The following is a 13039-nucleotide window of genomic DNA, read 5'->3' on the forward strand; positions in this document are numbered from 1 at the left end:
ACCTCCTATTGCTCCTTGTACCATTATCATTTCCCTCTTCTAGTCCATCTTTTACTCCTCCTACCCCATCTAGTCCTCCACCTATAGTTCTCTCCTCTCCGATCCATTCTTCTACACCTTTGTCTGCAATTTCCATTCCTTCTCCTTCTAGTCATTCTCCTAGATCTTCCTCTTCATCTTCTCATGATTCTCCTCCCTCTCTTCCCTTAGTAGGTGATTTGCATTGTCCTCATGAACATACCATTGCCCCTTAAATGTACATCCTATGATAACTCGTGCTAAGTCCGACATCCACAAGTCGAATCTGTTTTACTCTGTTGTTGTAAGTACTCCCGTCGAGCCATCATCTTTCAAAGAGGCCAGCGATTATCTTCAGTGGAACAATGCCATGAAAACTAAATTTGTTGCTCTCATCTCTCAAAAAACTTGGATTCTTGTTCCACCTCCGCCTAATGCTAAAATAATTGGGTGTAAATGGGTGTATAATCTCAAACTTAGTGTTGATGGTTTGGTTTATTGATACAAAGCCCGCCTGGTGGTTAAAGGGTACCATCAAACTTTGGGCCATGACTTTCATGAGACCTACAACCTGGTATTAAATTTAAATCCAGCACCATTCGACTAGTACTTCCTTGGGCTATCTCTTCCAAGTGTATCATTAAACAGTTGGACATTCAAAATGCATTTCTTCTTGGTAACTTAGAAGAAACTGTTTATATGACACAACCACAAGGATTTGTTGATCCGAATCAATCGACTCGTGTTTGTAAATTGTTGAAGTCTCTTTATGGCTTCAAACAATAGCCTCACACTTGGTTCATCAAACTCAGTACAACTCTTCTTCATTAGGGTTTCATTGCTTCTAAGGTTGACTGTTCCATGTTTGTATATTGGTCTGGCTTTATTATGCTCATTGTGCTCATATATGTGGATGATATTATAGTTACTGGTTCATGTTCCACTACCATTGTTGCCATGTTACTGTATCTAAACTCTCACGTTGCAGTCAAAGATTTGGGATCATTACTTTTTTTCTTGGTATTCAGGTTGCACAATCTCTTTCTGGTCTTCATCTCTCTCAAACAAAATACATTTGAGATCTCCTCACCAAGACGGGTCTCCTTGAGTCTAAGCCGGTTAGCACTCTTCTTTCTCTTGCTCCCCTTTGTATACATGATGGCGATCCCTTACAAGATGCAATTGAATATAGAAGATTGGTTGGAGCTCTCCAATATTGCATGTTTACAAGGCTTGATATCTCCTTTCCCGTGAACAAAAAAATGTCAATTTATGCATGCTCCTACCACCACTCATCTCCAAACAACCAAGCATATCTTAAGATACCTCAAAGATACTGCTCATCTTTGCCTTGTTATTTAGCCATATAAATCGTTCCATTGCACTATTTTACTAATGTAGATTGAACATCTTGTCTGGTTGATCATCATAGCACTACCATATTGTATATTCTTTGACATGAACCTCATCTCTTGTTTATCTTCCAAACAAAAGGTCATTTCTTGCTCCAACACCGAATGCGACGAGTCTGAATATCTGGAGTTAGCCAATGGTGCTTCTAAAGTTTCTTGGCTTGAGTCTCTTCTTAGGGAGCTCAATATCTCTCCCCTTGGTGCACCAACTATGCATTGTGATGACACGAGCAATTTGCATTTTGGCTCTAACCCAGTCCTTCATGCCTGGACAGGGCATGTCGAGATTGACTACCATTTTGTTCGTGAATGAGTCAACTATGGCATCTTATCTCTATCCTTTACTCCATCTTCTGATTAGGTGGTTGACTGCCTCCCCAAGCCTTTTGTCACTTCTTGTTTTTAAGAACTTCAAACCAAACTCAACATTCTTCCTTGCCCGTTGAGTTTGCAGGGAATGTTAAATAGTAATTAGCTTTATTATTAATTTAATTTTTTTGTTCTTTTGTAATTATCAAGATATATTTCTTTCCTTAATTCTTTAAACAATTTTCATTTTCTCCTTTGGTAGTCCCCTCCAAGGTACCTATATATTGTATAGTGTAAGGAATATTTTGTGTGAAGGTAACAGAAATTTTTTAACATTCAAATAAAGATAAAAATTTGTGCAAATAATCGTATGATCATACACATGAAATGATAAAAGAAAAAGTGGTTAAGAAAAAAATGAAAAAAAAAAAGAATAAAAATATTTGTAAATCATGTAAAAACAAATAATATATCTACAACATTATACTTTGTATGAAAAATGAAAATGAATTATTCAAATAAATTTCTTACCTATACTTGAGTAAATATTAAAAATAAATAGAAAAAATACATGTATAATGTATAGAATGACATAATTGTAATAAAATATTAATATCATATCTAATTATTAAGTTAAATTAATTTTTCTCAAAAAAATAACACTTGTTATCAAACTAAAGAGAGTATAGAAGAGAATTTTCTTAGACCATCTCTAATAGAAAGATCTAAAATTTGTACTAAATTTGGCACAAAAAATGAGTTTGTGCTAAATTTGGCCCACTATTGCAATTGTGCTCCAATGCAAATGATGTAAAATAAGAAAAAAAAAGGGGGGGGATTATTTCACAAATATACAAAAATAACAAAAAAAAAATTACAAAAATACGGTTGTATGGAATTTTAAACATTGTTACGATTTTTATAATTTTATTTACAGAAAATACGGTCTTTTATGTTGTATTTTTGTTATCTGTGCGTTATTTTTTGTTGTTGTTTAAATGTTATTTTTTATTACTTTTATGTACTTTTTTTTGTTGTTTTCGTGTTGATTATATAGAAAACTGTAAAAATGTAAAAAAAAAAAAAATATTTAAACCGAAAAATATACTTTTTTTTTATAGAAAATAGTGTTTCATGTAATTATCCCAAAAAATATTTGATTATATTAATGGTCATTTAATATTTTATTACAAATGTACAAAAATTATTATTTTTTATTCCTTTATTATTTAATTAATGGTAATATAGTTAATAAAGAATGTAAATTTTAGTAAATATTATAGTAAATAGAAAAATAATATTTATCGTGGACTAAATTTAGCACACAGCTATATTTTGTGTTAAATTTTATACAATTTTTAGCATGTGCTAAAGTTAACACACTTTTTAAAATACCATTAAAATAATAATTTTTCTTTAAGTGTGGTAAAATATAACAATATACCATATTTTCAACACTCCATTAAAGATGCTCTTAGCACTCCTCTTAATTTATACCTCAAAATGATAAGCAAATGTTTTATGACAGAAATGCTGAACAAATAGAAGAGCATCCTTCTTCATCCACCCTGATATTTTCTTCAGAAGCTCCTTATAATTCTTCATATGCTGTAATAATCACATTACTATCATATATAGCACAAATCATAGTATAATAAAACCTCGATAAATGAATACACTATAAAAAATAATTCTTTTTTTTTTTCAGTTGGCTAGTTTAAACAGAGATTCACCTTTAAATTAGGAAAATTGTATGTATTGGCATGTCTCATGTGTGAGATTAATTACACATAAAGATGTTGTGGTATAATTCTTCTAAATGAAAAAGTTTCTGCATTCGTCAGTTTTATCGTAGTCCCAAAATGAGTCTTGTGGAATGATAGTTGGGTCCAGAAGGGAGTTCCCAGATGACTATCATGTCCACTCCGGGTTTAGTCTTCAGGATAGCTAGCCCTTCCCTGGAAAGGAGTTCTAGCTGGCTAGTTATCCCTCCTAAATTGGTAGTTCCGAATAGTCGACTTCAGTGAACTTACATCCTATCCGGAAGCGTCTTCAGTAAGTGCCTTTCGTCCGTGAGTCCGGAAACTCATTCATGATCCCAAAGGCCCCAGTACTTGTGTTGACATGGAGACTTCGTTAAATGAGGAGTTGATTAAGTTAGTTATTTCTAGCTAACTTAACAATCTCATTTCGTGCAGCCACCGACTTTAGGATCTTGATCCTAAGGCTATAAATACCACATTGACTTAACCTTTAGAAACATGACTGGAAATTAGGAGTTGGAGAACTCTATTAAGATGAGATTGAGAGAGAGAGAGAGAGAGAGAGAGAGAGAGAGAGAGAGAGAGAGAGAGAGAGAGAGAGAGAGAGAGAGAGAGAGAGAGATAGAGAAAGAAGATTGAGAGGTAGAGAGAGAGGTGCAAAGAAAAGAGAGATAGGGTTTGGATTTTGTAAGAAGAATCTTCTATAGATGAAGAAGATTCTTGGGTAAAAGTGTGAGAGTTGAAACACTTTGTGAGAACTCAACAGGAAATCTCGTCTCGATTGTATTGTACCTATTCTTGCTCAATCAATAAAGAAAAATCACGGTGGTGTTCCAGAACTGGAGTAGAGCCATAAATCACATCGATCTACCAGACATGAACCAGTATATATCTTGGTGTTGATTTTTTTATTTTCTGCATTTAGTGTTTTCTAGTTTTTATCACTCTGTTTGTCCCTGTTTTTTATCTCCGATAATTGTTCTTGTTGATAATCTTGTCATTGCTAATTTGGTTGATTATTTTAAAGTTTCATTGATTTGATTCTGAACAATTAGTTTTTATTTTCCCACAAATTAGAGCTTGGTAATCAATCAAGAACGTAGAATCGAGGTTCTTTTCGCTGCAATCTTAAAGAAACTTGAAAGTCATCAGTGGCGAGATTCGAATTGGAAAAATTTGATGGAATTGGGGACTTTGCTATATGGAGAGAAAGTCTGAAGGGGATGCTTGTGCACCAAAAGTTTCCAAGGTTCTTGGAGACGAGAAGTTATTGGTAGAAAAGAAACCAGCAGAAAAAGTAGAAAAGGAGGAGATGGCTTACTACACGATCATCATGTATCTATCAAACAGTGTGCGAAGGAAACTCATCGCAGAGAAGACAACGAAAGGAGTCTGGGATAAACTGGAAGAATTATACTTAAAACTATCAATTGCTAGTAAGATCAATTTACTAGAAAGATTATACAGTTTTAGAATGATTTTTTCCCTTTCTTTAGATGAAAATATTGATAGATTTAATGAGATTATTGTAGGATTGGCTAATATAAACCACAAGGTTGATGAGGAAAGTCAGGCCATCATTCTATTGAGATGGCTTACTACACGATCATCATGTATCTATCAAACAGTGTTCGAAGGAAACTCATCGCAGAGAAGACAACGAAAGGAGTCTGGGATAAACTGGAAGAATTATACTTAAAACTATCAATTGCTAGTAAGATCAATTTACTAGAAAGATTATACAGTTTAGAATGATTTTTTCCCTTTCTTTAGATGAAAATATTGATAGATTTAATGAGATTATTGTAGGATTGGCTAATATAAACCACAAGGTTGATGAGGAAAGTCAGGCCATCATTCTATTGAGATGGCTTACTACACGATCATCATGTATCTATCAAACAGTGTTCGAAGGAAACTCATCGCAGAGAAGACAACGAAAGGAGTCTGGGATAAACTGGAAGAATTATACTTAAAACTATCAATTGCTAGTAAGATCAATTTACTAGAAAGATTATACAGTTTTAGAATGATTTTTTCCCTTTCTTTAGATGAAAATATTGATAGATTTAATGAGATTATTGTAGGATTGGCTAATATAAACCACAAGGTTGATGAGGAAAGTCAGGCCATCATTCTATTGAGATCACTTCCAATCGCGTATTAAGAAGTCAAGGCAGCCATCAAGTATGGCAGAGACATTATTACATTGAAAGATGTTCTTACCGCACTTAAGTCGGAAGATTTTAAATTACAATTGGAGAAGGAATCCAAGAAAGAAGAAGTGTATTTGGCAAGAGAAAGATCACCCAAGAAAATGAGATCGAAGAATAAACACCAGCACTCTCAATCAAGATCAAAGTCCAGAGAGAAGGACACAAGGAAGTGTTACTTCTGTGGAAAGTCTTAAACTTGCAAAGATTTTGCAAGAAGTACAAGGAACAACAAGGCTTTAATAAATCTCACAATGGAGATAGGAAGGACTTTCAGGACCATGGGACGGATTCTACAGCAATCGTAGAAGATAGAGACGACTGCTCCACAGATGGAGAATTATTCTCCATCTCAGAATCTTCAATGAACAGGGAGTGGATTCTCGATTCCAGATGCACTTATCACATTTGTCTAAACCGAGAGTCATTTTTTGATTATAAATCAGTTGATGGAGGTAAAGTTCTTATGGGTAATGATCATTTGTGCAGGGTCATTGGAACTGGGAAGGTGGCCATCAAACAGTATGATGGCAAAATTAAGGTGCTGACGAATGTAAGGCACATCCCGGACCTTAGACAAAATTTCATATCCCTAGGTGCGCTCGAGGACAAAAGATACAGATACAAGTCCATGCACGGAAGCCTAAGGATCACCAAAGGTTCTTTGGTAGTGATGAAAGGTGAAAAGATCAATGGTTTATATGTTCTCCAAGGAGAGACTGTCCCAGCTGGAGAAGCAAGTATGGTGAAAGGACTAGTATCGAATATGAAATTGTGGCATTACAGACTTGGGCATATCAGTGAACAAGGCCTCAAAGAACTACACAAACAAGGTATAATTAAAAATTTAAATTCTTTTGCCTTACCATTTTGTGAAGCTTGTGTTTTTGGGAAACAACATAAGTTGAAGTTCACTTTGGCAAGGCACACAACTAAAAAGATACTTGAGTATGTGCACACTAATCTTTGGGGGCCATACAGGGTGCCTACTCACTCCGGTAAGTAATACTTTCTTTCAATAGTTGATGATTATGTCGTTGTTTTTGGACCTACTTGTTAACCACTAAGGATGAGTGTTTGGAACAATTTAGAAATTGGAAAACTCAGGTGGAAAATCAAACTGATCTTAAAATTAAGAACCTTAGGACTGATAATAGGTTGGAGTTTGTTAACTCTGAATTTGACAAGATGTGTTAAGAATTTGGCATCACAAGACATAGAACCATAGTGAAGACCTCAGAGCACAATGGTGTTCCTAAAAAAATGAATCGAACCTTGTTGAACAAAGTTAGATGTTTAATGTTTAGTTCTGGGTTAGAAAAACCATTTTAAGGGGAAGTCTTGTCAATCGCAACCTACCTTGTTAACAGGAGCCCAAATAGAGTTATAGACCTTAAGACACCTTATGAGATGTGGTACAATAGAAACCCCAACCTAACGCATTTAAGACCATCTAAGTGTACTACATATGTACATCAATCTATTGACAAGCTGGAACCTAGGTCCGTGAGTAGAATTTTTCTAGGTTATCCCTTAGGAGCCAAGGGGTGTAGAATCTATTTTTCTAAGAACGGTAAACCAAAAGTTATTATTGCTAGAAATGTTGTTTTTAATGAGTTAGAATATGCTCACTTGACCTCCAAGAAAGGTAGTGTGTCTCCGTGTGTTACAGGGAAAATAGGAAACAAAGACACCGCAAGCGTAGAAGTGGACTACGAAACTAAGCTCTCAGAATAAGGTTCACAGGCAGAAGATAGTGTGAAACTGGAAGACAATGCGCAGATGAAAGCCATTATGGAGCCGAAAGAACAAGATAACAAAGACCAAACAGAAGTGCCGAAAGGGTTCGGACAGATAGGTCTAGAAGGTTATCAGTTGGCTCGTGATAGAACTCGAAAAATGATTTATTCTCCAGTAAGATTTGTGAAAGTAGACATAATAGCATTTGCACTGCCAGTTGTTCAACAAACTGAAATTGAAGAGCGCACAAGTTATGAAGAGGCAATTTTTGGTGGAAACAAGTCTAAATGGCTCCAGGGCATGGATGAGGAGATGGAAGGTATGCCGAAGCCAGAAAACAAGAAGATTTTCAAGGTGAAAGAGGGAATCAATGAGAATGAACATGTGAGATTCAAAGCCATGTTAGTGGCTAAGGGTTTTACTCAGGTGGAAGGTATAAACTATATTGAAATCTTCTCACCTGTGGTAAAGTACAAGATGATAAGGCTGATATTGTCCCTGACAGCACATTTGGAGTTTGAAGTTGAACAGCTTGATGTTAAGACTGCTTTTCTAAATGGATTCTTGGATGAAGAGATCTATATGAAGCAACCACCCAGCTTTCAGGTGGAAGGAAAAGGAGTTGATTAGTGTGTAAGCTTAACAGATCTATGTATGTTTTAAAACAGTCCCCAAGACAATGCAATAAAGGATTTGATACATACATGCATCAAATCAAGTTCAAACGATCTCCATACGATCACTGCCTTTATTTTAAGAATATGGAGCAATATACAACTGTGTTCTTATTGCTCTATGTGGATGATATGCTCATCATGAGCAAAGATAAATTAATGAAAGTATTAAAGCCAAGCTCAAGAGAGAATTCAAGATGAAAGAGCTTGGGCCAGTTCAAAAGATACTTGGTATCGAAGTCTCACGGAATTGGAAGGAAGGGACTATTAGTTTGAAGCAGTCCAAGTACATCAAGAAGATTATTCAGATTTTCAACATGGAATATGCAAAGAGTACATCCGTTCCTTTAGGGTAATAGTTCATTTTGTCAAAAGAACAATGTCCTAACAATACGAAAGAGAAAGAAGAGATGAAAGATGTACCCTATGCAGTGGTTCTTGGATGCTTATTGTATGTGATGGTGAGCCGAGAGCGGACATAACTCACCCTTTAAGCATCCTAAGTAGGTTCATGTTAAATTTGGGCATGGAACATTGGAAAGCCCTTAAATGGTTATTGAGATATCTGAAGGGAACATGGGATTATGGTCTAACCTATGAGAAAGAAAAAGGAGAATTGGAGTTGAAAGGGTTCGTGGACGCAGACTACCCATCAAATAGAGATACCAGAAAATCAACCACTTCATATATGTTCTTGACAAACTGGAACTATATATGCTAGAAGGCTCAGTTACAGTCTGTGGTTGCTCTTTCCACCATGGAAGTAGAATTTATGGCGATTACGAAAGCTTTTAAAGAAGTGTTGTAGCTTCGGGGAATACTTTATAAGTTGAAACAAACCAAAGGAGGAGTAACTGTGTATTTGGATAGTCAGTCATCCATTCATCTTGTAAAAATTCAGTTTATCATGAAAAGAGCAAACACATGGATATAAGACTCTACTGGATTAGAGAGAAGATAGAAGAGGGGCTGGTTGATTTAGAGAAGGTCAGTGCTGAAGATAATCCTGCTGATGTTGGGACTAAGGTCTTAGCCTTAAATAAGTTCAAACATTGCTTGAACTTGATAAATCTCAAAAGTTAGTACACTGAGATTCTTGGAACACCAACCAATGATAATTGCATTCTTTCTTCATCATCGTCATTCTTTTAATTTGAAGTAACTAAGTGGAATTTATGGTATAGTTTCTCCAAATGAAAAGGTCTTCGCATTCGTCAGTTTACTCGCGGTCCCAAAGGAGTCTTGTGGAATGATAGTCGGGTCCGAAAGAGAGTTCCCGAATGACTATCATGTCCACTTCGGGTGCAGTCTTCAAGATAGCTAGCCCTTCCCTGAAAATGAGTTCTAGCTAGCTAGTTATCCCTCCTAGATTGGTAGTCCTGGATAGTCGACTTCAGTGAACTTATATCCTATCCGAAAGCGTCTACAGTAAGTGCCTTTGGTCCGTGGGTCCGGAAGCTCGTTCATGATCCCGAAGGCCCCGATACTTACGTTGACATGGAGACTTTGCTAAATGAGAAGTTGGTTAAGTTAGTTATTTCTAACTAACTTACAACCTCGTTTTGTGCAGCCACTGATTTTAGGATCTTGATCCTAAGGCTATAAATACCACTAGGTGTGTGAAGAAAGTCATCTAATCTAATTACATCCGACCGATTCAATCCCAACCGATTCAATAGAATCGGGTATCCAATCACAGTTGGATCAGATTGGATGTAAATTTTAAAAATCTAATCGGATCGGATCGGTTGTTCGATGGGACATCCAATTCAATGGATAACCAACCAAACCGATCCAATTATCATCTAATGCTCATCCAGTTATATTTATATATTTTTTAAAATACATTTATAAATTTATATATTTAATATATTTTATTTAAAAATATATATTAATTGATTTAATATACATTTAACACATGAGATTAAAAATAAAAAACCTTAGATCTAAAATATTAATTATCATCTTCCTAAACGCTAATAAAAGTGTTAATGCATATTGAATAAATTTTATTTTATTAGTGGTTTTATTATGAGATCATGAGAATTAGGTTGAACGAAACTAATTATTATGAGATCATGAGAATTAAGTTTTAAGATATGTTTTTTACTTTTTTTTTTATATATTTTTTTCTTTTTAATGAAATCAACTTAAATAATAACTAAAATAGATTAGATGGATCCAATTCAATCTAATAGAAAACCAGTTAATGCATCAAATGGTTGGAACCAATCCAATCCAATACATCTATTGGATCGGATCGGATCGGATGACACAATTCGATTGGATCGGATCGGATGATAAAATTTAATATCCAATAAATAATTTGATTGGATCGGTTGGGTCCAAATCCATTAGATGTGATCCAATGAACACCCCTAAATACCACCTTGACTCAACCTTTAGAAACATGACCAAAAATTAGGAGCAAGAGAACTCTGTTCAGATGAGATTGAGATTTTGAGAGAGAGAGAGAGAGAGAGAGAGAGAGAGAGAGAGAGAGAGAGAGAGAGAGAATATTGAGAGGTAGAGAGAAAGGCGCAGAGAAAAGAGAGAGATTGTGTTTGGGTTTTGTAAGAAGAACCTTCTATAGATGAAGAAGATTCGTGGGTGAAAGTGTGAGAGTTGAAATACTTTGAGAGAACTCAACAGAATCTCGTATCGACTGTACGCGTACCTATTCTTTCCCAACCAATAAAAAAGAATCTTAGTGTTGTTCCAGAACTGGAGTAGAGTCATAGATCACATCAATCTATCGGACTTGAACCAGTATATATCTTGGTATTGATTTCTTTATTTTCTGCATTTAGTGATTTCTAGTTTTTATCACTCTTTTTGTCCCTGTTTTTTATTTTTAATTATTGTTCTTGTTATTAATCTTATCATTGTTAATTTGGTTAATTATTTTAAAATTTCATTCATTTAATTCTGCACCATTAATCTTAATTTTTCTGAATAAATCAATGTATCAAACTATTTTGTGAGGCACCAAATATATTTTAGAATAATATTAAGATCTAGTCTTTGTCGTTATTGTGTAGTGGATGTTTTTATTATTATAAATAAAATATTATTCATTAAAAATAAAAAATAATAAAAAAAAAAAACCTCTATTCTAATAAACTCCCAATTCGAATATAGTTAGTTTGGTCGAAGTCAAAGTTTTTTATGTTACACACCTCAAACATTCCAATGGAATATATTCTATCAAAAGATCTTTCCACTTCAAATGTGCTAATATTAGCCACAATGATCTCCACATTCTCAACCCCAAGCTCTCTACAAAAAAGTCACAAAATAAACCCCTAAGCTCTTCAAAGTCAATTAATCAAATAAAATTAATCCTAAGACTTGAAAACTCATAAATTATATTATTACCTACAACGCTGGTCAATATGATCTTTCTGAGTAGAAGAGTTACAAATCCCAGTGACCTTACAATTCTTATACTTTTGAGCAATGTACAAAGAAAGTGATCCCCATCCACACCCAACATCAAGAACAGTTTGACCATCTTCAAGCTTTGACTTTTCACAGTACATTTCCAGCATTGCCTTCTCTGCTTCCTCTAATGTACTTGAACTTTTCTCAAAGTAACAACAACTACACACAATAATTCCCAAAACCCCAAAAAGAAAAAATAATAAAAAAACTCAAAGTATCATTGCCAGCATTCTTCAATACTCCACTTTTACTCAAATAACAAAAACTACGATAATTCCAAAGAGCATTCTTATTTGTTAATATTCTATAAAAATTATTATATAGAATCAGATATTTAATTGAATAAAAAAAAATAATCAAAAGTTCAAATATAATATAATTCTCCAAATAGTAAGCAATAGTAATAATAATTAATAAACAAACTCAGTCAATTTTTTTCCCAAAAAGAAAAAGAAAAATAGAGTACTCTCTCTGTAGTGTATAGGGGTGTACATCAAACCGCTCAAACCGCTCAAACCGCCCGCACCGCAAAAAAAATGCGATTTGAAATTCTTCGCGGTACGGTTGCAGTTTGAATTTTTCCCAAACCGCGCGGTGCGGTGCGGTTTGCGGTTTTAAATTATTAAACCGCGATTCAAACCGCACCGCACCGCATCTTTTAAAATTTCAATTTTTATATTTATTTTATTAAGCCCATACATATGAGCCCAACCCAAGCCTATAAATCTTAGGGCAAAATCCATAACTCTTCACAAACCCTCTCTTCTTAGCAACAAACCCAAGCCCATACATGTGTATTAAAATTTAAAGTTGGAAGTTTGTGTTTCTTTTATTTTTAATCTATTGATGTAAGTATGTTAGTTGTACATTTATATTGTTGTTGGAACTTAATTAGTTTCAAGTTTGTTATTTTGATTTAGGTGTATTGTTGAAATTTTAAAAAGATTATTGACTTATTGTTGTTGTTATAACTTTTATTAGTCTCAAGTTTGTTGTATTTTCTCAAGTGTTTTGGAATAATTATATTAATGATACTTTACTTATTTTATGATGATTTCAAAAAAAAAAAATTGTGATCGTTCAAACCGCATAAACCGCACCGCACCGCATCATTTTTTGCGGTGCAGTTTTTGAGGTTTTTTAGTATCGCGGTGCGGGTGCGGTTTGGAAAATTGGAAAAACCGCATGTGCAGGTTGGTTTGAAAAAATGGTTAAAAACCGCACCACCCTCACCGCGAACACCCCTAATAGTGTACGTACCTGTACTTAAAATTTTGCCCTAGAACGAGGTTGAAGAAGGAAGTGGGTAACTCATAATGCTGGGCTTTAGGCTCATCAGTCTTGATCGCTATTGGCATCTCCTTCAGAGCTGTAAATTATATATAATTCTTATGTAAAAGAACAATGAGAAACAAAACACAATAATAAAATGAAATGATCGAAGAAAGAAGAGCAATCATCATGAA

The 13039-nt window shown here is 34.6% G+C and overlaps 1 protein-coding gene across 4 annotated transcripts in view; it reads right to left on the reverse strand.

Moving 5' to 3' along the window:
* LOC115716261 ((S)-coclaurine N-methyltransferase) overlaps nt 1–13039 on the reverse strand; it is a 36988-nt gene that overhangs the window by 23395 nt on the left and 554 nt on the right. For 3 of the 4 annotated variants that reach the window (XM_030645019.2, XM_061115330.1, XM_061115333.1), the window contains exons 2-5: nt 12834–12942; nt 11508–11732; nt 11309–11408; nt 3237–3347 (exon numbers count right to left, since the gene is read on the reverse strand). In XM_030645019.2, coding sequence (XP_030500879.2) covers nt 3237–3347; nt 11309–11408; nt 11508–11732; nt 12834–12942 — 545 coding nt within the window. The remainder of the gene's footprint in view (nt 1–3236; nt 3348–11308; nt 11409–11507; nt 11733–12833; nt 12943–13039) is intronic. The other variant, XM_061115331.1, reaches the window with a different exon arrangement.

Source organism: Cannabis sativa, chromosome 5, assembly GCF_029168945.1.
Source record: "Cannabis sativa cultivar Pink pepper isolate KNU-18-1 chromosome 5, ASM2916894v1, whole genome shotgun sequence".
NCBI classification, from domain to species: domain Eukaryota; kingdom Viridiplantae; phylum Streptophyta; class Magnoliopsida; order Rosales; family Cannabaceae; genus Cannabis; species Cannabis sativa.